General features: G+C 47.8%; 1 protein-coding gene across 12 annotated transcripts in view; it reads right to left on the bottom strand.

Annotated features, from left to right (window-relative positions):
• NRF1 (nuclear respiratory factor 1) overlaps positions 1–23,120 on the bottom strand; it is a 79,874-nt gene extending 56,754 nt beyond the window's left edge. For 2 of the 12 annotated variants that reach the window (XM_083700558.1, XM_083700561.1), the window contains exons 1-2: positions 22,636–23,120; positions 250–481 (exon numbers count right to left, since the gene is read on the bottom strand). In XM_083700558.1, coding sequence (XP_083556684.1) covers positions 250–472 — 223 coding nt within the window. In that variant the 5' untranslated portion in view covers positions 473–481; positions 22,636–23,120. Of the gene's footprint in view, positions 1–249; positions 485–22,635 lie in introns of all 12 variants that reach the window. The other 10 variants (XM_083700562.1, XM_083700563.1, XM_083700565.1 and 7 more) reach the window with 8 other exon arrangements.
• Positions 23,121–23,216: the final 96 nt, after the last annotated feature.

The following is a 23,216-nucleotide window of genomic DNA, read 5'->3' as shown; positions in this document are numbered from 1 at the left end:
ATGAGTATTTTCTTCCACTAAAATAAAAAAACCTTATGGGTATCAATTCTAACATTTGTGGATCCCCTAAGAATTTTGGGGATCCACCTCGGGCACCTGTGGCCAACTCTGCACTGCCCAGTCAAGTCTTGATGTGAAACAGAGGAAGAAATGCTATGCCCCTTTAGGGCACATGGGGAAGAAATGCTATGCCCCTTTAGGGCACATGGGGCAAGCGAGGGAAAACAGGAAAGGGCGCCAGCAATGTACCTGCAGCGGCCAGGTGGGCTGTCACCTCATCAGTAGCCGTGGAGTTGAGAATGTCCGAGTCGTCGTAGGAAGTGTCTTCGGGAGAAGACGGCGAGTCTTCATCTGCGCTGAGCATGCTGTGCTCCGTGTACGTGGCCACATGGACCTGCTGCACCTGTTGGGCCACTGCGTGGGCCTCAATGGTGGCCATGTGCTCCGTCTGCGTCACCGTGTGTTCCTCCATCGGTAGCTACTGCTAGAGGAAAGGAGATACAGGAGGGGAGAGAAAGCAGGCGGAGGAATAATGATAATAATAATTATTTATACCCCGCCCATCTGGCTGGGTTTCCCCAGCCACTCTGGGCGGCTTCCAACAGAACACCAAAATACAATAACCTATTAAACATTAAAAGTTTCCCTAAACAGGGCTGCCTTCAGATGTCTTCTAAAAGTCTGGTAGTTGTTGTTCTCTTTGACATCTGCTGGGAGGGCGTTCCACAGGGCAGGCGCCACTACAGAGAAGGCCCTCTGCCTGGTTCCCTGTAACTTGGCTTCTCGCAGTGAGGGAACCACCAGAAGGCCCTGGGAGCTGGACCTCAGTGTCCAGGCCAAACGATGCGGGTGGAGACACTCCTTCAGGTATACTGGACCGAGGCCGTTTAGGGCTTTCAAGATCAGCACCAACACTTTGAATTGTGCTCGGAAACGTACTGGGAGCCAATGTAGAGCTTTCAAGACCAGTGTTATGTGGTCTTGGTGGCCGCTCCCAGTCACCAGTCTAGCTGCCGCATTCTGCATTAGTTGTAGTTTCCGGGTCAACTTCAAAGGTAGCCCCACGTAGAGCGCATTTCAGTAGTCCAAGCGAGAGATAACTAGAGCATGTACCACTCCGGCAAGACAGTCCGCTCGCAGATAGGGTCTCATCCTGCGTACCAGATGGAGCTGGTAGACTGCTGCCCTGGACACAGAACTGACCTGCACCTCCATGTACAGCTGTCAGTCCAGAATGACTCCCAGGCTGCGCACCTGGTCCTTCAGGGGCACAGTTGCCCCATTCAGGACCAGGGAGTCCTCCACACCCACCCGCCTCCTGTACCCCCAAAACAATACTTCTGTCTTGTCAGAATTCAACCTCAATCTGTTAGCCGCCATCCATCCTCCAGCCAGAGGAAGAAAAAGTGAAGTCTGAAATATCCACTCTTGACACTTATCTCAAAGATCAGAACCTAGAACAGGAGGGGATCTTGAAGAGGTGGAATGGCAGGGGGGAAGAGCACTGGTGTGCTCAGGACCTGCTTGTGGGGGCCCCATGGGCATCTTTGATCTGATCCAGCTGTCAGGCTTTTCTTATGTTCTTATGACTACTGAACCTGCATTGCGACCTGACTGGCTAGTGACAAAAAATGCAGGCTGACGCGTCTCAGGAGTTCCTGGCTGAGCGTGGCCCCTGATGTGACTGTCTCCCTCCCCCTAGATTCAGGTAGGTAGCTGTGTTGGTTTGATGCAATAGAAATACATATATATATATATATAAATTCTAGACAGCATCTTGAGAAGTAGAGACATCACCCTTGCCAACAAAGGTCCGTCTAGTTCAAGCTCTGGTTTTCCCAGTAGTGATGTATGGAAGAGAGAGCTGGACCATAAAGAAGGCTGATCGCCAAAGAATGGATGCTTTTGAATTCTGGTGCTGGAGGAGACTCTTGAGAGTCCCATGGACTGTAAAAAGATCAAACCTCTCCATTCTGAAGGAAATCAGCCCTGAGTGCTCCCTGGAAGGACAGATCCTGAAACTGAGGCTCCAATACTTTGGCCACCTCATGAGAAGAGAAGACTCCCTGGAAAAGACCCTGATGTTGGGAAAAGACCCTGATGTTGGGAAAGATGGAGGGCACAAGGAGAAGGGGACGATGGAGGACGAGATGGTTGGATAGTGTTTTCGAGGTTACCAGCATGAGTTTGACCAAACTGCGGGAGGCAGTGGAGGACAGGAGTGCCTGGCGCTCTCTGGTCCATGGGGTCACGAAGAGGCGGACACGACTAAACGACTAAACAACAACAATATAAAAATTGTCCTGTAGCACCTTAGAGACCAACTAAGTATGTTCTTGGTATGAGTTCCGTGTGCATACAGAAGTGTCCATGCACACGAAAGCTCATACCAAGAACAAACTTTGTTGGTCTCTAAGGTGCTACTGGACAATATTTTTTATTTTTTTATATATATTCCCTCCCCCTATTCATAGAATTGTAGAGTTGGAAGGGACCCAGTGGGTCATCTATTCTAATCTCAACTAAAGCATCCATGACAGAGGGCCATCTAACCTCCAAGGAAGGACAGTCCACAACCTCCCGAAGGAGAATGCAAACAAACAAACAAACAAAATAATAATAATAATAATAATAATAATTATATCCCCCCACATCTGGCTGGGCTTCCCCAGCCACTCTGGGCAGCTTTCAACAAAATATTAAAATACAGTAATGCATCAAACATTAAAAGCTTCCCTAAACAGGGCTGCCTTCAGATGTCTTCTAAAAGTGTGGTAGTTGTTTTTCTCTCTGACATCTGACGGGAGGGCATTCCACAGGGCGGGTGCCACCACCGAGAAGGCCCTCTGCCTGGTTCCCTGTAATGTGGCTTCTTGCAGTAAGGGAATCGCCAGAAGGCCCTCGGAGCTGGACCTCAGTGTCCGGGCAGAACGATGGGGGTGGAGACGCTCCTTCAGGTATACTGGATTTATAATTAAAAGACAAGAAACGGCTCCTCTTTCAGACACCAGAGCAACCCCTCTTCAGGAGCGTAACCTAAAACCCGAAGTTAAAACGGCACTGTAACTTAAAATCCTAAAGAACAGGATGACGGTCTCATTCAGTATTCATGCGTTTCCTTTCCCAAGCAGTCAGGTTTCATGTTCTACATGTGGTGTGAAGGTCGCTAATGTACCTTAAAGCACTGGGTTGTGCCCTGCTTATTCACCGTTATAACAGAGGCAGTGTAGCTCATCGGATGTACAAACCAGGTGTGATCCTTCAGGGGCAATCTGTTGGGGACTGAATGCTGGCAGTGAGTTAGGCCAGAGCCAAGTGGACCACTTCACTTTCTCTACCATCCGCCCCACCGTAGTGCCAGGAGAAGGAAAATCAGTCTCGCTAGAGGTCTGAACTAATAATTGCTTGCAGAGGACATCCCCGTTCCTCCCATCGCTTTATTAATGTAAGAACATAAGAAAAGCATGCTGGATCAGGCCAGCAGCCAGTCATGCCCAAAATCCTGTTCTCACAGCGGCCAACCAGATCCCTGTGGGAAACCCACAAGCAGGATTCGAGCGCAAGAGCAACTCTTCCCCTCCTGTGATTTCTTGCAGCCGATATTCGGAATCATTGCTGCCTCCCAACTTTGGAATCAGAGCAGAGCCTTAATAGCTAGTAGCCGCTGGAGTCATCTCCTCCATTAATTTGTCTAATCCTCTTTTAAAACTGTCCAAGTCAGTCGCCATGACTGTCTCTTGTGGGAGGGAGTTCCATAGTTCAACTATGTGCCGCGTGAAGAAATACCTTCTTTTTTTCTGTCCTGAACCAACACTCAGCTTTGTTGGATATCCACAAGTTCTAGTTATCTCTCACTTGGACTACTGCAATGCGCTCTACGTGGGGCTACCTTTGAAGGTGACCCGGAAACTACAACTAATCCAGAATGCGGCAGCTAGACTGGTCACTGGGAGTGGCCACCGAGACCACATAACACTGGTCTTGAAAGCTCTACATTGGCTCCCAGTACATTTCCAAGCACAATTCAAAGTGTTGGTGCTGACCTTGAAAGCCATAAACGGCCTCAAAGGCCCAGTATATCTGAAGGTTACAGGGAACCAGGCAGAGGGCCTTCTCGGTAGTGGCGCCCTCCCTGTGGAACGCCCTCCCACCAGATATCAAAGAGAACAACTACCACCAGACTTTTAGAAGACATCTGAAGGCAGCCCTGTTTAGGGAAGCTTTTAATGTTTAATAGGTTGTTGTATTTTGGTGTTCTGTTGGAAGCCACCCAGAGTGGCTGGGGAAACCCAGCCAGATGGCCAGGGTATAAATAATTAATAAATAAATAAATAAATAAATAAATAAATAAATAAATAAATAAATAAATAAAATGTATTGCAAGAGAGGGAGAAAGACTTCTCTGCATTCTCTATGCCAGGTTTCCTCAAACACGGCCCTCAAACTTGTAGTTTTGAGACTACAATTCCCATTATCCACGACCACTGGTCCTGCTAGCTAGGGATCATGGGAGTTGTAGGCCAAAAACATCTGGAGGACTGAGTTTGAGGAAGCCTGCTCTGTGCCATAGCACAATTTTTATGAATTTCTATCATGTTCACCCTTTCTTCATGGAGGAAGTATTCCATCTCCTTGATCATTTTCGGTTGCCCTTTTCTGAACTTTCAGCAACACTGCAATGTCCTTTTTAATTTGTGGCTATTGGAACTATACACAATATTCCAACTGCAGTTGCCCAATAGGTTTGTATTATGGCATTATAATACTGACAGCTTTTATTTTCAGTCCCTTTCCTAATGATCCCTAGCAACAGAAAGCAACCATAAACACAGAACGAGATTTCTAAGAATACTTCAGAATGGAGAGCAGATGTGGGGGTGGAATGGGAAATGGGCCTTTGTATCCTTTGTCTTGGTTCCATGTCCGTTTTCTAAGATGCTGCTTTGCCAAGTTTTTTTTTTATAATAAATATATGAAACACACACAAAACACTGCAGTTGCACTGTATAAAAAGAATCGCAGAACACTAAAAGCTAACAATCCATTTTCTTTGTAATAACAAAGGCTAATTAGCCTTCAGTCGCCAATTAGTACCAGCAAGTTTGGCAAGATTACTGATGGGGTTACATAACTAGAAGCTTACGTTACAAGGCTGTGGGGGTAGAAAATGCAGGTGCTAAAAATTACCTGTTCTTAAACTGATAAAATTTAGTGAAAACATAATGGGAAAATACAGCTTTTGTGTTCATCGAGCTGTGCGCAGAGCTTAAAATGCTTGAGAACCTAACATTGGGTGGACAATATGAGAGATGGATGGGGTCATGCTCTGGTGTGGTCCAGAAAAACTTCCACCAAACCTGTGGGTTCCATCTGATGCTGATAGCAGACATCCGTTTGTGCAACTCTCCCCTCTCCTCTCCCCTGAAGCCCCTCTGCCTAACGTCTTCTCCAGAAGTTTGGAGGACTTTCTGCAGCAGATTTTGAGGGTGCCCATGGAGAGGAAAGGGAAGTCCCTTTGTTCAAGTAGAATTCCCCAGGCTGAGTGTCTGGATGCAACTCCATTTGTTTACCCAGACATTCGAACAGAATTTGGGTTGTTCTGAAATACGGGTAAAGGTAAAGGGACCCCTGAACATTAGGTCCAGTCGTGGCCAACTCTGGGGTTGCGATGCTCATCTCGCTTTACTAGCCGAGGGAGCCATTGTACAGCTTCCGGGTCATGTGGCCAGCATGATTAAGCCGCTTCTGGCGAACCAGAGCAGCGCACGGAAACGCTGTTTACCTTCCTGCCGGAGCGGTACCTATTTATTTACTTGCACTTTGAGGTGCTTTCGAACTGCTAGGTTGGCAGGAGCAGGGACTGAGCAACGGGAGCTCACCCCGTCGTGGGGAATAAAACCACCGACCTTCTAATCGGCAAGTTCTTGGCTCTGTGATTTAACCCACAGCGCCACCCGCGTCCCTTCGAAATACGGGTACCATATCCTTTATTCCCCAAGAACTCTAGTGCTGGTGAAGGCGGGGGGGGGGGGCGTGTTCCAAGTCCTGCAGGCTTCAAACCCTTTTACAGCATTTTTCATCGCTTGGGTAGGGGAAGCAGACGACTGCTGCAGAGGCCTCAGACTCCACAGGTGCTGTGCATGTGCACATGAATGCTCCATCGAGGGAGGCTGGTGATGGTTCCTATGGAGGACTCTTGAAGGCCTCTGTGGAGCCATACAGTTCACTCTGTGGTGTGGAAAGGACAGGCGGATGTGCCTCTCCGAAAGCCAAATTCTCTAGATTTTGCACTGCATGATAACTGAGTGAATTGGGCAATAACTGAGGCAAGGATTTGGGTTTGTCTAGCTATGGAGAGAGGCCAAAGAGTTCTGCTCTGCTCACTGTGGCAGGCATCCTCCAAACAATTCAGTAAAGGTAAAGGTAAAGGTAAAGGTACCCCTGCCCGTACGGGCCAGTCTTGACAGACTCTAGGGTTGCACGCCCATCTCGCTTGAGGCCATGGGCCAGCGTTGTCCGCAGACACTTCCGGGTCACGTGGCCAGCATGACGAAGCTGCTCTGGCGAACCGGGACCAGAGCAGCACATGGAAACGCCGTTTACCTTCCCGCTATAAAGCGGTACCTATTTATCTACTTGCACTTAAGGGTGCTTTCAAACTGCTAGGTGGGCAGGAGCTGGGACCGAACGACGGGAGCTCACTCCGCCGCGGGGATTCGAACCGCCGACCATGCGATCGGCAAATCCTAGGCGCTGAGGTTTTACCCACAGCGCCACCCGCGTCCCTAAACAATTCAGTAGCACCCCTTCAATTAAAGTTTTCAAGTTAATCATGGAATCATAATGAGTTGGAAGGGACGAGAGTCATCTAGTCCAACTGCCTGCAAAGTAGGAAACCTTTGCCCAATGTGGGACTCTGAGATTAAGAGTGCCATGATCTAATGTTCCAAGTCTCTTCCATATCCTGCTCCATGTATTCCCCAAAGACTACTTCCACTGATGAATTCATGTGGTTTTTATGTTGATCTTTTCTGTGAACTGCCCTGAGACCTCCGGGTATAAGGCGGCATATAAATTAAATAAATAATAGTAAAGCGTAACAGCCAGAGAATTGCCGCTTGTCGCATGAGTGTTTGGCTGAAGGTTGTGGCAGTATAACTGGAGGCTGCCAAGCTCTTGATTCCAGAGAAGAACTGTCATGGGAAGCTTCTGCCCAGAAGGTAACTGAGATCAAGTTTGTGGGCAAGGATAGCCTGAACCAAGAGGCTTCTACTTCAGCTAGGAGAGGTGTTGGTAGACATTGACAGACAACATGTGAAAATGCAAGAACTGGCCATTTGGAAAGAAGTGTGGTACACACTGCATGTGCCTCCAGACTGCTTTTAGACCAGAGAGCACTGAGTGCTCTGGAGAGTAGCACTCGAAGCCTTGGCTTCAAGATACAAGAAAGGGGATTCCCACTCAACATCAGGGAAAACTTTCTGACAGTAAGAGCTGTTTGACAGTACGTTTCCGAGCACAATTTAAAGTGTTGGTGCCGAACTTTAAAGCCCTAAACGGCCTTGGTCCAGTATACCTGAAGGGGCGTCTCCACCTCCATCGTTCTGCCCGGACACTGAGATCCAGCGCCGAGGGCCTTCTGGCGGTTCCCTCCCTGCGAGAAGCCAAGTTACAGGGAACCAGGCAGAGGGCCTTCTCGGTGGTGGCGCCTACCCTGTGGAACGCCCTCCCACCAGATGTCAAAGAGAACAACAACTACCAGACTTTTAGAAGACATCTGAAGGCAGCCCTGTTTAGGGAAGCTTTTCATGTTTGATGCATTACTGTATTTTAATATTTTGTTGAAGGCCGCCCAGAGTGGCTGGAGAAGCCCAGCCAGATGGGCAGGGTATAAATATTAATATTATTATTATTATTATTATTATTATTATTATTATTATTACTACTACTACTACTACTACTACTACTAATTTGCCCTCCCATTCGCTGTGCTGATAACACTGCATTGCAAGGGGTCAGGCTAAATGACCCATTGGGACCCTTCCAAGGTTCTTGATTCTATGAATGGGCTCTTGGAATGAAACCGGAGCTGATTTAGAGGAGGCCTGCTCTACCTGCCAGTCCCCTGGAAACTGTCTCCTGAAAGTGAGCATCACACAAGGCACAGAAGCTTTCATGGAGCATCAGGAAACAAAGCCTGAAGGTTTTCTCAGCAGCAACGTACTATTTACTTTCTGTTCTGCCATGTCGTCCGGCCATGCCAGCTTCCATACCGAGAGACGATAACCAGAAAACCACAAGCAGCATTGTGGGGTAACTGAGCGCGCAATGCTCAGTACCTGCTGGCTTTTCAGATAGGATAAGGGAAGGCTGCCGCTCAACAGCAGCGTCGTCTTTGTTTGCAGAGAACCAGTAGTGGTGTAGTGGTTAGGGTGTCAGACTAGGACCCTGAAGACCAGGGTTCAAATCCCCACCAGGGGACCTTGGGGGCCATTCACTGCCTGTCAGCCCAACCTACCTTATAAGGTTGTTGCGAGGGCGAAATGCAATGTTGGAAATTCAGCTATAGTCATACCTTGGGTTACAGATGCTTCAGTTGCGTTGTTTCGGGTTACAGACCCCCCCGAAACCCGGAAGTACCGGAATGGGTTACTTCCAGGTTTCGGCGGGCGCACATGTGCAGAAGTGCTAAATCGCACTTTGCACATGCGCAGAAGCACCAAGTCGCAACCAGCACATGCGCAGACACGCCACTGCGGGTTGCAAATGCTGCAGGTTGCGAATGTGCATCCCGCATGGATCATGTTCGCAACCCGAGCATGCACTGTATAAGCTAGGCGCCGAACGCCTCCTTAAACCAGGGCTGCATTCACGAAAAAGGAATGCTGTGTTGCCAATATGACTTTTGGTTCTTGTAATTCATTCTGATTGAGCAGATAACATATCATGGATAGAATTCTACAGGATAACCTATGTTTCAGGAGAGAGGACTGATAGCCCATCAAAACTGTTTGAACTGAAGCAACAGCTTTCCTACACTAACAGAAAACTATTTGGTTCTGTTTTGTGGGGAAAGACAAAGCGACACGCAGTAGAGAAGCCTTCCAGATGTTTTGGACTACAGTTCCCATTAGCCCCAGCCAGTAGTTGTGAAGCCTGCTTTCCGGAGCAAGGCCAAAATAACATATATGTGCATATTCCTCAATGAAGGAACAAGGTGTGGCTGTTAAGTTTTTATCTTGAAAGTGTGGCCCAGAGTATAAAAAGGTTGGGAACCACTACTCCAGCCTGTTTCTTCATGGCTGGTTTGGCCCAGCGTCGCTTACGTCAAAATAACTGGTACTGGAAACCAAACGACTCCTTCTCCATACTTGCAGATCAGGAACTTGTTGCTGCTATTATCGTGAAATAATCTCTGCAAGAGAGCAGAGCGGGCCAGTCTTGTTTTCTTAGGAAACAGAGCCTGCTAGGCAGCAGCTGTACTGATGTTAGACGCTCTGAGCCCGGCTTTGGCTGGGGAGGGCGGGATATACATAAAATTTTATTATTATTTTTTATTATTAAGGAGTTGCTGCTCTCTCCATGCCTCCCTTTAGCTTGTCCCTAGGACCTGCCCCACACTGCCAGAGCCTAGCTCAGCATGTGTGACCAAGGAGAAACGAAGGCAAATATCTGAGCAGTACCAGTACCAAACTGTCTTCTGCAAACTGGCTCCCTTCAGATGCTTTGGACATGCTAGCTGGGGCTGATGGGAGCTGTAGTCAAAAACATCAGGAGGGGAAGACATGGCCTAGCACTCCTGTACAGATACATTACACTATGCACAGAATTTGTTTCTTCAAGCGCTGGATGATTTATTGTGCCTGAAGTCTTGGGGTGGGGGCTCCTGTTCACAACTGACAAGTGAGGGAAAGCGTTGAGAACACGTGCATTCTTCATTGCACCATGCCTTCTTTTGACTAGAAGTAGCACCCATTTTTTATTTACCAAAAAGCAGAAAAAGGTTCCAGGCGTTATCGAGAATTTTGTTTAACCAGCCAAGAACTCTCTGAATTGCACCTGTCCAAGAATTTGGGGCTGTCTTTAAAATGTCTCCTTGCATTGCATTACCGTAAGAGTGAACTATCTGCTCTTTAATGTTTTTTTAGAAAAGGCTAACTCTTCAAACTGAGTTAACAAAGGCATTGGGGAATTAACAGATGCTCAGAAAACTAAGCACATCAGAAGAGCGAGAATTGTGCAACCTCTGATTAAAGGTAAAGGGACCCCTGACCATTAGGTCCAGTCGAGGCCGACTCTGGGGTTGCGGCGCTCATCTCGCTTTACTGGCCGAGGGAGCCGGCGTACAGCTTCCGGGTCATGTGGCCAGCATGACTAAGCCGCTTCTGGCGAACCAGAGCAGCGCACGGAAACGCCGTTTACCTTCCCGCCAGAGCAGTACCTATTTATCTACTTGCACTTTGACGTGCTTTCGAACTGCTAGGTTGGCAGTAGCTGGGACCAAGCAACAGGAGCTCACACCGTTGCGGGGATTCAAACCGCCGACCTTCTGATCAGCAAGTCCTGGGCTCTGTGGTTTAACCCACAGCACCACCCGCGTCCCTAACCTTTGATTAGCATGCCATAAATTGCAGGTGAGGAACTTCCAAGCCCCAGGCCTCTCTGCCTGGGTCCATGGGAATCTCCCCAGGCAGATCACCCCCTTCCTCAGCCATAGTTCCTCTCCTTGGGGCATACACCTCATCAGCTCTACTTCATACCCTCCTTGAGTGACTTGCCTGGCTGGAATGTTTCCTTGAAATCTGAAAATGCCTCTTGGCTGCCAGGATTTAGAATAGAGAGGGGTGTAGAAACAGGCCTTCTATTTAAAGGCAAAAATCATTCATTGCTCCGCCTACTTTTGCCTCTGGCCCCACACCACTGTGACATGTGGCCCCTGGACGTTTGCACAGATGGGTATGTGTGAAAAGGGTTCCCCACTCCTGCCGTAAATGTGACCAAAGCTACTCATAATTGGTCCTATGCCAGGGGTCAGCGAACTTTTTCAGCAGGGGGCCTATCCACTGTCCCTCAGACCTTGTGGGGGGCCGGACTATATTTTGGAAAAAAAATATGAACAAATTCCTATGCCCCACAAATAACCCAGAGATGCATTTTAAATAAAAGCACACATTCTACTCATCTAAAAATACGCTGATTCCTGGACCATCCGCAGGCCGGATTTGGAAGGCAATTGGGCCAGATCCAGCCCCCGGGCCTTAGTTTCCTTACCCCTGTCCTATGCCAACATGCTATCCGCAGACCAAAACACTACAGCAAAGTGCATCTTAACCTCCACCCTCAATGGGGGCAAATCGGTCACCCAGAGCACCATTTTCCAAACCCCTGAAAATGCAGCATGATCAGTTTCACCTACGAAGTTACACTTTACTAGTTAGACTTTTTAACTCAAGACATTTCGCTATGTTAAGTTAAATTTTATATAAAATGTACACAACGTACCCCCCGCCCAAAAGGACTGATAGTTCTCCTTTTTCAGCAGTGAGGATCTGCAGGTTTTGGAAAACAGCAGACTTGAGGCAGTCAATTTGCAGCCAGTATAAACTTCAAGCATTATTCTAAGCCCACCCATGACTTGATTCCAAGTCCACCCACTTTGGAAAACAACAATCTCTACCAAAGTCAAGATGGCCCAATATCCTATTTTAACCAGTCAAGCAAATGTTACTTTTGAACTGAAGCATTTCTCTCACCTTCATATGTCAGCTATGTGATATGGAAATATTCAGAGCCAGTAGCTGACTGGGGGCTGTGTGAAAACAAACAAACCAGTAACCAGGATTGGGGCAATGATCCCTTCTGTGTGCACTGCCTGCCTAGAGCCTCTCCCCAAAATATCACACCCACAGGACTGACATTTTCAAAGCACAGTGCCTGCTAGCAGCATATTTTAAAAGAAGATAATCACAGTCTTGAAAAAGAAGAAAAAACAGTCTGGGCTGGTAGCAAAAAGGAGAGGGGAATACAAAGCAGCTCTTTGTTTTAAGTAAGTTAACAGCAAAATGGCTGTTGGATTTTGGCATCGGAGAAAATTCTCATTAGCAAGTGCTCTGAGCTGCTTGCCTGAAGACAGGTTTTGATACAGGGCAGCCGGGCAATTTAAAACAATTGTCCCTCCTCAAAGAGAAAGGCGGCCGCATAATATGTACTTGCATGTACCAGCTGAACAAGTGACGAACGCTGAAAGAACAGGGCACTGGGTGAAAGGAGCACCAACACACACAAACACCCTGCCGTCCTTTATCATGTTTAGCCTGGAGAAGAGGAGGTTAAGGGGTGATATGATAGCCATGTTCAAATATATAAAAGGATGTCACATAGAGGAGGGAGAAAGGTTGTTTTCTGCTGCTCCAGAGAAGCGGACACGGAGCAATGGATCCAAAACTACAAGAAAGAAGATTCCACCTAAACCTTAGGAAGAACTTCCTGACAGTAAGAGCTGTTTGACAGTGGAATTTGCTGCCAAGGAGTGTGGTGGAGTCTCCTTCTTTGGAGGTCTTTAAGCAGAGGCTTGACAACCATATGTCAGGAGTGCTCTGATGGCGTTTCCTGCTTGGTAGGGGGTTGGACTCAATGGCCCTTGGGGTCTCTTCCAACTCTATGATTCTATGATCAGGCACTGATCTCTGACATTGCAAGGAAGAAGTTTCTGTAGGAAGTGGGACTGATCCCAGGAAGTGCAGCTGGGAAGGCTAAACACAGCCCAACCAAAGGCTCAAGAAAAAAGAATTGCCTTCCATTAATTCCTCCTCCAAAAATAAATACAGTGGTGCCTCACAAGACGAAATTAATTCGTTCCGCAAGTCTTTTCGTCTTGCGAGTTTTTCGTCTTGCGAAGCACGGTTTCCCATAGGAATGCATTAAAAATCAATTAATGCGTTCCTATGGAAACCGCCTTCAGACCAGGTCCGGGGACAGTCTGTCCCCCGACCTCTTCTGAAGGCGGGCGGGGGGCAAAAGTCTTTGCTCCCCCCTGCCTGCCTTCCCGGGAGAGCGGAGAAACGCAGCGTGTTTCTCCGCTGTCCCGGAGGGCTTTTGAAGGCAGGCGGGGGGGAGCAAAGACTTTTGCCCCCCGCCCGCCTTCAGAAGAGGTCCTGGACCTCTTCTGAAGGCGGGCGGGGGGCAAAAGTCTTTGTCCCCCCTGCCTGCCTTCCCGGGAGAGCGGAGAAACGCAGCGCTGTCCCGGAGGGCTTTTGAAGGCAGGTGGGGGGGAGCAAAGACTTTTGCCCCCCGCCCGCCTTCAGAAGAGGTCCTGGATCTCTTCAAAAGCCCTCCGGGACAGCGGAGAAATGCGCTGCGTTTCTCCGCTCTCCCGGGAAGGCAGGCGGGGGGAGCAAAGACTTTCGGCCCCCGCCGGCCTTCCTGGACCTCTTCTGAAGGCCGGAGGGGGGGGAAGGCTTTGCTCCCCACCGCTAGCATTTAAAAGAGGTCCCCGGAGATTTCCCTATGGGCTTTCTTCTGCGAAGCAAGCCCATAGGGAAATTTGTTTTGCGAAGCGCCTCCAAAACGGAAAACCCTTTCGTCTAGCGGGTTTTCCGTCTTGCGAGGCGTTCGTCTTGCGGGGCACCACTGTAGGAGCAGGTTGTGGTTTATCTTCTTGCTAACACACTTCCAGAGTACAGGGGCCAGCACTGAGGAGGCCTTGAGATCTGTCCGCTTCTTTCCTGTCTGATCTCATCTCTTCTAAGGATGATATCATAGCCAGAATCCAGGAAGGGTGAAATGGAGATTGATGATCCTGAGAGGTTTTGGGCTCAGGCTGTTTCCAGTTGAACACAAGGTGAAAACGGATGATAAGTGCCTTACAAATAATAATAATAATAATAATAATAATAATAATAATAATAATAATAATTTTTATTTATACCCTACCCTCCCCAGCCAGAGCCGGGCTCAGGGCAGCTAACACCAGCAAAATTACAGTATAAACATAATAGGGGGGAAAAACACAATTTAAAATGCAGGTTAAAATGCGTTTTAAAATGCAGCCTCATTTTAAAAGTAGCCCATAGATCAAGACCATAAGTGGAATGAAACATAAGGGTCAGACTGAGTCCAAACCAAAGGCCAGGCGGAACAGCTCCATCTTGCAGGCCCTGCAGAAAGATGTCAAGTCCCGCAGGGCCCTGGTCTCTTGTGACAGAGCGTTAAACAAAGTCGGGGCACCTGGACCCAAGATTTGTTAAGTCTTTCACAGATTTCCTGATTTTGCAGGACAGGGAGCCTCTCTGTCAGTCACAGTGCAAAAGAGAAGCACGGCTCTTCCAGATTCATAGCTCCTTTACATGTTCAGGGTTATATTCAAAGTAGTGCTATGTAACCACTCAAGGATTTCCAGTTGTGCAATCCAGTTGTCGTCCCCCCGTCCTCCTCAAATCTGCTCGGGGGGGGTTGGTGGAGGGAACCCAGAGCAGATTTAGGGGATGGGGGAGAGAGAAGTCTTCTTGCAAAAGAATAAATCCTTGCATTGACAGATGAGTCCTTAGCATTATGTTGGTGACAAGACCATAAGGAGCTGTGACTCTTAAGGGGTTGCAGCAATGACTGCTTAAGATGTAAAGTGGGAATGAACTTAGGCTGCAATTGTATGAAATCTCACTGAACTCAGTGGTGACACGTACACTGGGAAAGGCTTTCTGGGAAATGATATATAATGAGTTAAAGAAAATGTTTAAAAATACATTTGTCAAAAAACCAGAAGCCTTTTTACTAGGTATTATAGGTGAAGAGTTCCCAAGAGAAGATAAAAGATTTTTTATGTACGCAACAACGGCAGCAGGAATGCTACTAGCCCAGAGGTGAAAGGAAGGAGAAGTACCAACAAAAGAATGGCAGATGAAACTAATGGAGTATGTGGAAATGACAAAACTGGTGGGGAAGATCTGAAACCAGGTATTTTCTAAAGACTGGAGTAAATCTGTAATTTACTTAAAAGACCACTGTAAAAAGTTAAAATCTTTGGCAGGGATGTAAAGACACTTGTAATGTGGAATTTTTTAATGGTTAGTTATAGAATAGATATATAATGGTAAAAGATGCAGTAAATTTAATCTTAAAGATGGAACTCATGGAGGGAGGGAAGGGGGTCTAAGGGTTCGAAAGAACTCTGTATTTTAATGTTTGAAATCGTTTTGTTTTAAAATTTTCTCTTCAAAAACTTAATAAAAATTTATACGTATATACAGTCATACCTCTTGTTACGTTTGCTTCAGGTTAAATCTTTTCAGGTTGCGTCCTGCAGCGACCCGGAAGTACCGGAAAGGGTTACTTCCGGGTTTCACTGCTCGCGCATGCGCTCAAAATGTCACACGCATGCGCAGAAGCGGCAAATCGTGACCTGCGCACACACGGGTTGCGTTCTGCTCATGTTGCGAATAGGGCTCTGGAACGGATCCCGTACGCAATCAGAGGTACCACTATATATATATATATATGTATATATAATATGTATAAATGTGTACTAACCCTTGAATACACACACACACACACGGCTGTAGGTCCTTAGCCACACACTGGGGGTGGGGTGAACCCACTGAACCCTTGGAAATTCAACACATCTATGCAGGATATCTATACCCCTCTACTCTTAAGCTAGAGATGAACGCAGCATCATAGAAAGCAAGTAAAAAGCACACACATTGGAGCTGGACATTACTCAGCCAGTAGGCCCAAAACTATGCCTAAAACTCATTAGTGGGGAAAGCATGTGGAATCAGACCAAGCATGTGACAAGGTGACATGGCTTATGTTAGCAGTAGGACAAAGCTCAGCGCTGGAAGGTCTCGTTTTGAAACATCTGTTGGCAAAGATCTCTGCCTAAGACCCTTGAGTGCTGCTGCCACAGTAGACAATACTGGGCTAAATACCGTATTTTTCGCTCCATTGGACGCACCGGACCATAGGACACACTGGACCATAGGAGGGGGAGAACAGGGGAAAATTTTTTTTTCTTGTTCTCCCCCTCTAAAACAAGGTGCGTTCAAGGTACACTCACCAGAGCTTGTGAGGCTGGCGGTGGGGGGAAGCGCTGCTTTCCCCCACCGCCAGCCTCAAAGATCCCTGAAGCCTTTGGAGCGCAGCGCCCCGCTGCCCTGGAGAGGCTTTGCGTGCAGCCGTCCCCAAGCTAGAGCAGCGAGACGGAGCGCTCTGTCTCGTTGTTCTGGCTTGGGAACAGCCTTGCCAGCTTCTGCAGGACAGCAGGGTGAAGGCACCCCGCTGCCCTGGAGAGGCTGTGCGCGAAGCCATCCCCAAGCTAGAGCAGCGAGACGGAGCGCTCCGCAGTGCTCTGTCTTCCTGTTCTGGCTTTGGGCTTAGCGGCGCAGCCTGCATTCGCTCTATAGGACGCACACACATTTCCCCTTAATTTTTGGAGGGGGAAATGTGCGTCCTATAGAACGAAAAATACGGTAAACCGGTGGTCAGACTATGCATCATGCACCTTCATGTGCAAGTTCAGGAATCCACGGCAGACTTGGGGGCCAAAGCAACCCCTGAATTCTGTTCCGTTCACAGATTCTTTTACATGTGCAGCTTGTTGATTTGGGGTTGTTGTACCCTGTCCTCTGCAAGCCTCATATTTGTGATGGTGCAAGGGTGAGAGTTTAAAATGCTATGCTGGAACATCACACCCAGGCTTGGGAGACCGGTGCCCCAATGCCACTGGAAACAAGAATATGACAAAAGTATTACGGTTGGATGGAGCAACAGTAAGACAAAAGTTAAAAGCAAAAGTACAGCCCCTCTAGCTAACATACTGAATGATATAGACCATAACAAAAGACGGAAGCAGCCAAAGAGATTTAAAGATTAAGACCATGGAAAGAAATTATCTCCGTTTTCTGGAAGCAGGGCCTGCTGATTACAACACTCTCAATGCTATGGTGAAATCAGGTAAGCAACCCTTTGATTTGTACTGTTAAGTATTTCTTCCCCCCACCCAATATAACAGAATTATGAACAATAAACGTAACTAATTTTTATCCCACCAGCATCCTTATTTGCTATACAGTGGTACCTCTACTTACGAACGTGATCCGTTTTGGGGTGCCATTTGCACCCCAAAAAGTCCATAAGTAGAGCGACACTACTGCACGTGCGCAAAAGAGCGCTTCTGTGCAGCACAAAATGCGCAGGTCGCTTCTGCGCATGCGGCGAGAGCCGGAAGTATACACTTGCCACATTCGCAACCCGAAAATCCGCAACATAAAGCAAACGCAACCAGAGGTATGACTGTCCGACTAGAAGACTCTTGCTTTTATCACAAAACGTTAATTGGAATTCTAGTGTGGGCAGATACTTCCATTAAATTCTGATTATTTTTCTTAGGCTACATTTCTGTTTTCATCCTACTGCCAAGCTCAGAGCATTTCTATGAAGCAGATTGACCTAAGGCTGTGGTCTGGTTCATCTATAACTAAGTTAAGTCAAAACTAAAGTTTAGCAAGAATGAAAAAGTGTTTCATCTGTCCAAGATGAAAAATCGCGGCCACTTCACTCCTCTGCTGTTCCTGATGCTCTACGTAGAGCCAAGCTATAGTTTGGCTTAGTGTTATGTGCAAACACAGGCTTATGGTTTGTCTCCTTCCCAATATCTATGTGCTGTGCGAGTGACTTTTGTCTGGTCTGAATCTTCTACCATTCAGCTTTACTGGGTCGCTCTGGGTTCTAATAGCATGAAAGGGGGATAAAAACTTTTCTCTATCCACTTTCCCCACACCTTGCAGAAATTTATACACCTCTGTGTTCCATCTTACGCACCTTTTCTCTAAACTAAAAACGCCCTAAAAAGTTCTATGGTTGGGTTGCTCGCTTCACAACCCAGATCATGTTGGCTTGCCTTTTTCTGAACCTTGCGTGTTCAAGGGATCTGAATGTGTTTCTCTTGCTCTGGCCCAACACTGTAATAAGTCTATAAATCACAGTGAACTCAGCTAGACTAGTAAAGAAAAAGTGATTTACAGTGGTGCCTCGCAAGACGAAATTAATCCATTCCGCGAGTCTCTTCGTCTTGCGGTTTTTTCGTCTTGCGAAGCACGGCTATTAGCGGCTTAGCAGCTATTAACGGCTTAGCAGCTTTAAGAAAAAGGAAACAAACTCGTAAGAACTCGCAAGACGTTTCATCTTGCAAAGCAAGCCCATAGGGAAATTCGTCTTGCGGAACGACTCAAAAAACGGAAAACTCTTTCGTCTTGCACGTTTTTTGTCTTGCACGTTTTTTGTCTTGCGAGGTACCACTGTATCGAACACTACTAAATGACTAAACAACAACAAATGCATTGCATATGTGATGTAACATTGTGCCACCAGATGGAGATGTGTAGTCCTGTTTTTTCTCTGTTTTCTTCGGTGTGTCTAAATCAGGGGTCAGCACCTGGGGGCCGAATCAGGCCCAATCGCCTTCTCAATCCAGCCTGCGGATGGTCCAGGAATCAATGTTTTTACATGAGTAGACTGTGTGCTTTTATTTAAAATGCATCTCTGGGTTACTTGTGGGGCATAGGAATTCATTCCATTTTTTTTTTTTCAAAATATAGTCCGGCCCCCCACAAGGTCTGAAGGATAGTGGACCAGCCCCCTGCTGAAAAAGTTTGCTGACCAGCCTGTATCTCTACTGATACAGCAGTCACTCTAGATCCAGCCTGTATCTCTACTGATACAGCAGTCACTGTGTGTCAAAAACATTTGCTTTAAGTTATGTACATTAACCGTGTACGTGTATTGCATGCACACACCTCTTTCCTTCTTGCAGAAATTTTATCTACACATTTTAGGTGTGGGACGAGATTTTTTTGGCAAAGAACTGAATGATAGCAAGGATATGTGAAAGCATCCAGTGTAGGAGGATCATGTGTGGGGATCAAGGCAGTAAATAGCAGCGAGACTTGCTTTCAGGCGAAATGCTTACAATCATACTGCATGAGCCAATTTAAAGAAGCGGTTTCAGTTACTTCCTTGTAGGAAATGAGTCTTGTCTGAAGCAAGCCTAAAGAGAAGTGGAGACTGCAGACACAGAAGCTCCACTCCGCTTTGAAACATGAATGCAGCAAAACAAATGTTGACATTTTCAGGAAAGAAAGAAAAAAGCCCAGGGAGAAATTATCCTTGTGGGATAACAGATGAATTTTCCTGGTTCCAGATAACACTTTCTGAGGGTCCTCTGCATATAAAAGAAACCTATTTAAAAACCAGTTTTACTGTCACTGTTTCCCTCTTGCGTAAAAATTGTGGGGGAGGGGGCTGCAATTCTAACAAGGATAAAAATTCTTTGCACCTTGATGCACTGTACGAAGTCGCAGCTACAAGCAACTGACCCAGCTTCTCTCTTCTGGTGTAGAAGGCTAGTGTTGGTGTCCCTCCCAATGTCTTATGCCCAATGACAGAAAAATTAGTCAGGCACCATGTGTGTTTTGCGACTGACATGGGTCCTACGATGACCATGTGGGGATCTCTGAATGCCAGGCTGGTGACTGGGGAAAGCAAAATGTCACTTAGAGAAAGATCTGAAATATTTTCCTTGAAGCTTTAATTTGTTTTACTGTGGATTGTTTTATTTGATGTTTTAAAACGTTGCAAACCACTTTGAGAGTTGTTCTTTAAAATATAAAGTAGTACAGAAATGAAATCAATAATATTTGTTTTAAAAAAAGTTCACTGGGGGGAAAAGGGCACCTAGACATTCCATTGTGGCAACCGTAACCCAGGTTTAAGGTGCCATTGGGCAAATTAGATTATATATCTGAGTTTCTAACACTGCAAGTTATGCCAGACAAAATACAATGTTAACCAAAGTATCTTACATATCCTGTATCTAGATTCAGGTAGGTAGCCGTGTTGGTCTGATGCAGTTGAAATAAAATAAATAAATAAAAATTTTGCCCAGTAGCATCTTAGAGACCAACTAAGTTTGTTCTGGGTATAAGCTTTTGTGTGCATGCAAACTTCTTCAGATACACTGAAACAGAAGTCCTGTACTGTATCTGCACATGTCTCTGGCCTCCAGTACAACATCAGAAAAATTGGTGCACAGAGGTTAACTTTCAAACAAATTGCACTACAGCTTCCGCCATACACTTCTTATCCAAGTTGTGTTAAATGCACTAAGTTTTATTCAAACCACTCCCACATAACCATAGGTTTGGGGAAGAAGCCATTCGCCCTCTCTCTCCTCCAGTGCCCTTGCAGCCCTGCACAGTTCAAAGCCTAGCCTGCATTAGATAAAAGGAACTCCACCACACCCAGTTTCTATTGATATGCAAAGGATAGGCAGTCTGCCACTTCCCCTGACAAGCAGCTCCTCTGCTACAGCAACTTTTGAGCCTTGGCTCATTCCTCCCAAGAGGGTTAGTAGACAAAACTTCTACCTCTTTGTACATCACCTGCTTCCGAGACATAGCTAATGTGGGGGTAAAAACCCAACGGCCCCTTCACACATCAAACATCACTGAATTTGGAAAGAACAAGAAAGGAAGGAAGAAGTCTAGGATAGGAATGGAGCACTCCTTTTTGAAAGGCACTTGCAAGACACTAAATGCACAAACTAAAGGCATCTCCAACGCTGTGGTCCAGATCCTGAATTGCAGGGTGCTTAAGGCTGTGCTAGTTCCTGAACATATTGAAAAAACCAGTGAGATATCTGCCTTTTCCCCCAGTGCCTGGGTCCGAATAGGGAAGGGAATTGGGCAACAATTTTGGCCCTCATTGGTAGAGATGCGGAACCTGTGTCCCTCTAGATTTTGCCCTCCAACTCTCAGCCAGCATGGTCAGCGGGTCAGGGACGATGGGAGTTGTATTCCATGAACTGGAGGGCCACAGGTTCTCCCTCCCCCACCCTGCTTTTTTGGAGAAGCTACAGCAGCAAGTTGAGCAATGATAGTTTCGCCACAGCTTCCTTAGCACAGCCAATGAGCCATGAGCTTTCTAGCATTCCCTACCAGACTTCCAAGCCGTAAGCCACCCATTTCCAGGAACAAAAGCTGTCTAAGGGATCCATCTCCTCCCCGTCTAAGAATACAGATTTGCTCTCTTGCAAGGATCCTCACCCTGGACGGAGCACCCTGCATTTCTTCAGGCAAACAGGGACTCTTCCTACCATGACAACCAGTCAAAGGGTACAAGCACACACACCAATTTAGGGACAGGTAAAGACGGTGGGAATAGATTAGGCACCTGCACTATGGTCCCCTGCTGCACTGTCCAAAAGGATTGGGGTGGGTGCAATTTAAACATTAAAAAGATGCAAGTCTGCATATAACCAGAACCCAGGAGAAATATATTTATTTAACAGAATTTATGCACCCTTCAATTGTCAAAATCTCAGTGGTACACATTATTTCTCTTACAGAGCATGCAAGGGCACATCGTTCTCAATGACTGGGGGAATCAACAGCAGTCAGTGGGGGAAAATCAACTTGAGAAAGAAGTTTGCACTTCTGTTAGGAATCCCAACAATAGAGATTAGGCTGGGCTCCTATTCCCCCCCCCCCCGCACCACAAAAAACACCTGGTGACTGCCTCCCTTCTTATCAATAGATTAAATGTATTTATTTAGGGTATGTTTGCCCCACCTTTCAACTTTAAAAATCCCCTTTGTGCAAGAAGACGGAAAATCTTTTTTTTAAAAAAAAAAAAGTCTCTGGCCTCCAGTAAAGAAAGAAAGAAAAAAATAAGGGGTGGGGGCAGGCAAATCCTTCAAAGTTACTGCTTTCCAACCAGTACTTTATGCCCCCACTTCCTCAAAATGGGGAGGTGGGCAAAAAAGGGGGTTCCTATTTAAGGGGGAAAGAGCAGCGTGAGGTTGTTCTTGGCTGCTTGGAATTATCCTGGATTTCATCACGTCCCAAATCAAGGAGGATTTGGAAAGAAAGCAGATTGGGGGGGGGGGGTTGGAAAGAAAAATAGGAAGACCCCCATCTTGACACTGGCCTGAGTCTGTGTTTAAGGAGGGGGATTCCCCGAAAAAGGCGCGCGCGCGTCCCTTTCCCTCCCGCGCCCAGGATTAAGAAAAAAGAGGGGGGGGGATGGAATATAAAGTAGCCGTACAAATCTACCCCAGGAGTCGCGGCCTAGCGCGAAAAGAGGGCGGGAAATAAAATAAGTGCAATTAATAATAGTATTAACAACAATAACAACAACAACAAGAACACAGCCCTCCCCCCCCCCGAGTTAGGGTCTCTGAATCCTCAGAAAGAGGGTCAAAATAACCTAATATTTTTAAAAGGGACCCCCCCCTCCCTCACGGCCGGCCTAAGCCTCCCTCCTCCTTCCCCTCAGAGGCTCCTCGGGGCCTAGTCAGGCCTCGGCCCGCGGGGGCAAGAGGGGGGCGGCGGCGGCGGCGGCGGGCCCGGTGTGAGGCGGGGGGGGGACGTTGTTCGTGAGGGGGGGGGTCGGAGCGCGCGCCCGGTCGGTCGGTCGGCGGGGGCGGCTGGCGGTCCTTTCCCCTTCTTCTTCTTCTTGGGAAGAGGAGGAGGAGGAGGCGGAGGGCGAGGAGGTGCGGGGCCCCCGCGTTGCTGCGGCTGCGCCGGGTCTGGCGCGAGGCGAGTGAGGAGCTGCTGGGAGATTGCGCGGTAGGACACTCACCTCAGAGCGGCTGCGCTGCGGCGGGCCTGCGCCGTGGAGGAAGAAGGAGAAGCCAGGCAGGCAGGCAGGCAGGAGGAGGAGGAGGAGGGCGGCGGCGGCGGGATGTGGTGGAGGAAGCTGCTGCGACTGGGCGCGGGAGACCCGCACACGCGGGAGCGAGGGAAGGAGGGAGGAGGAGGAGGGGAGCGGGCGCGCGCCCCTCCTCGGGCTCGGCTGAGGGAAACAGGCGCGGCCTAGGCTGAGAGGACGCCTCGCCACCTCACCTCACGGCTGAGGAGCCGCCGCCGCCGCGATGGCGGGAGCAAAAGGGGGGGGGGGGAATAAAGCCGGGAAGGCGGGCGCCTCAGAACGGGCCTAGCTCGGGCGGCACTCGAGTCGGGCGGTGGTGGCAGGAGCAGCACCAGGCCGGAGGGGAGGGGGGAAGGGAGGACGCACGGCGTGAGGGGAGCCGCCGCGCCGCCATGATGGGAAGGGCAACGAGGGTTTCGTTTGGGTTTCTATTCTTTAATCCTCCCCACGCCGATAGAGAAAGGACGGGGGGAGGTTTTTAATAGGCCTGGAGAGCTGGCGGCGTGGGTCGG

This window comes from Podarcis gaigeae (genome assembly GCF_964106915.1).
Source record: "Podarcis gaigeae genome assembly, chromosome: 10".
In the NCBI taxonomy this organism is placed as follows: Eukaryota; Metazoa; Chordata; class Lepidosauria; order Squamata; family Lacertidae; genus Podarcis; species Podarcis gaigeae.
This window is presented reverse-complemented; position numbering and strand designations above follow the sequence as displayed.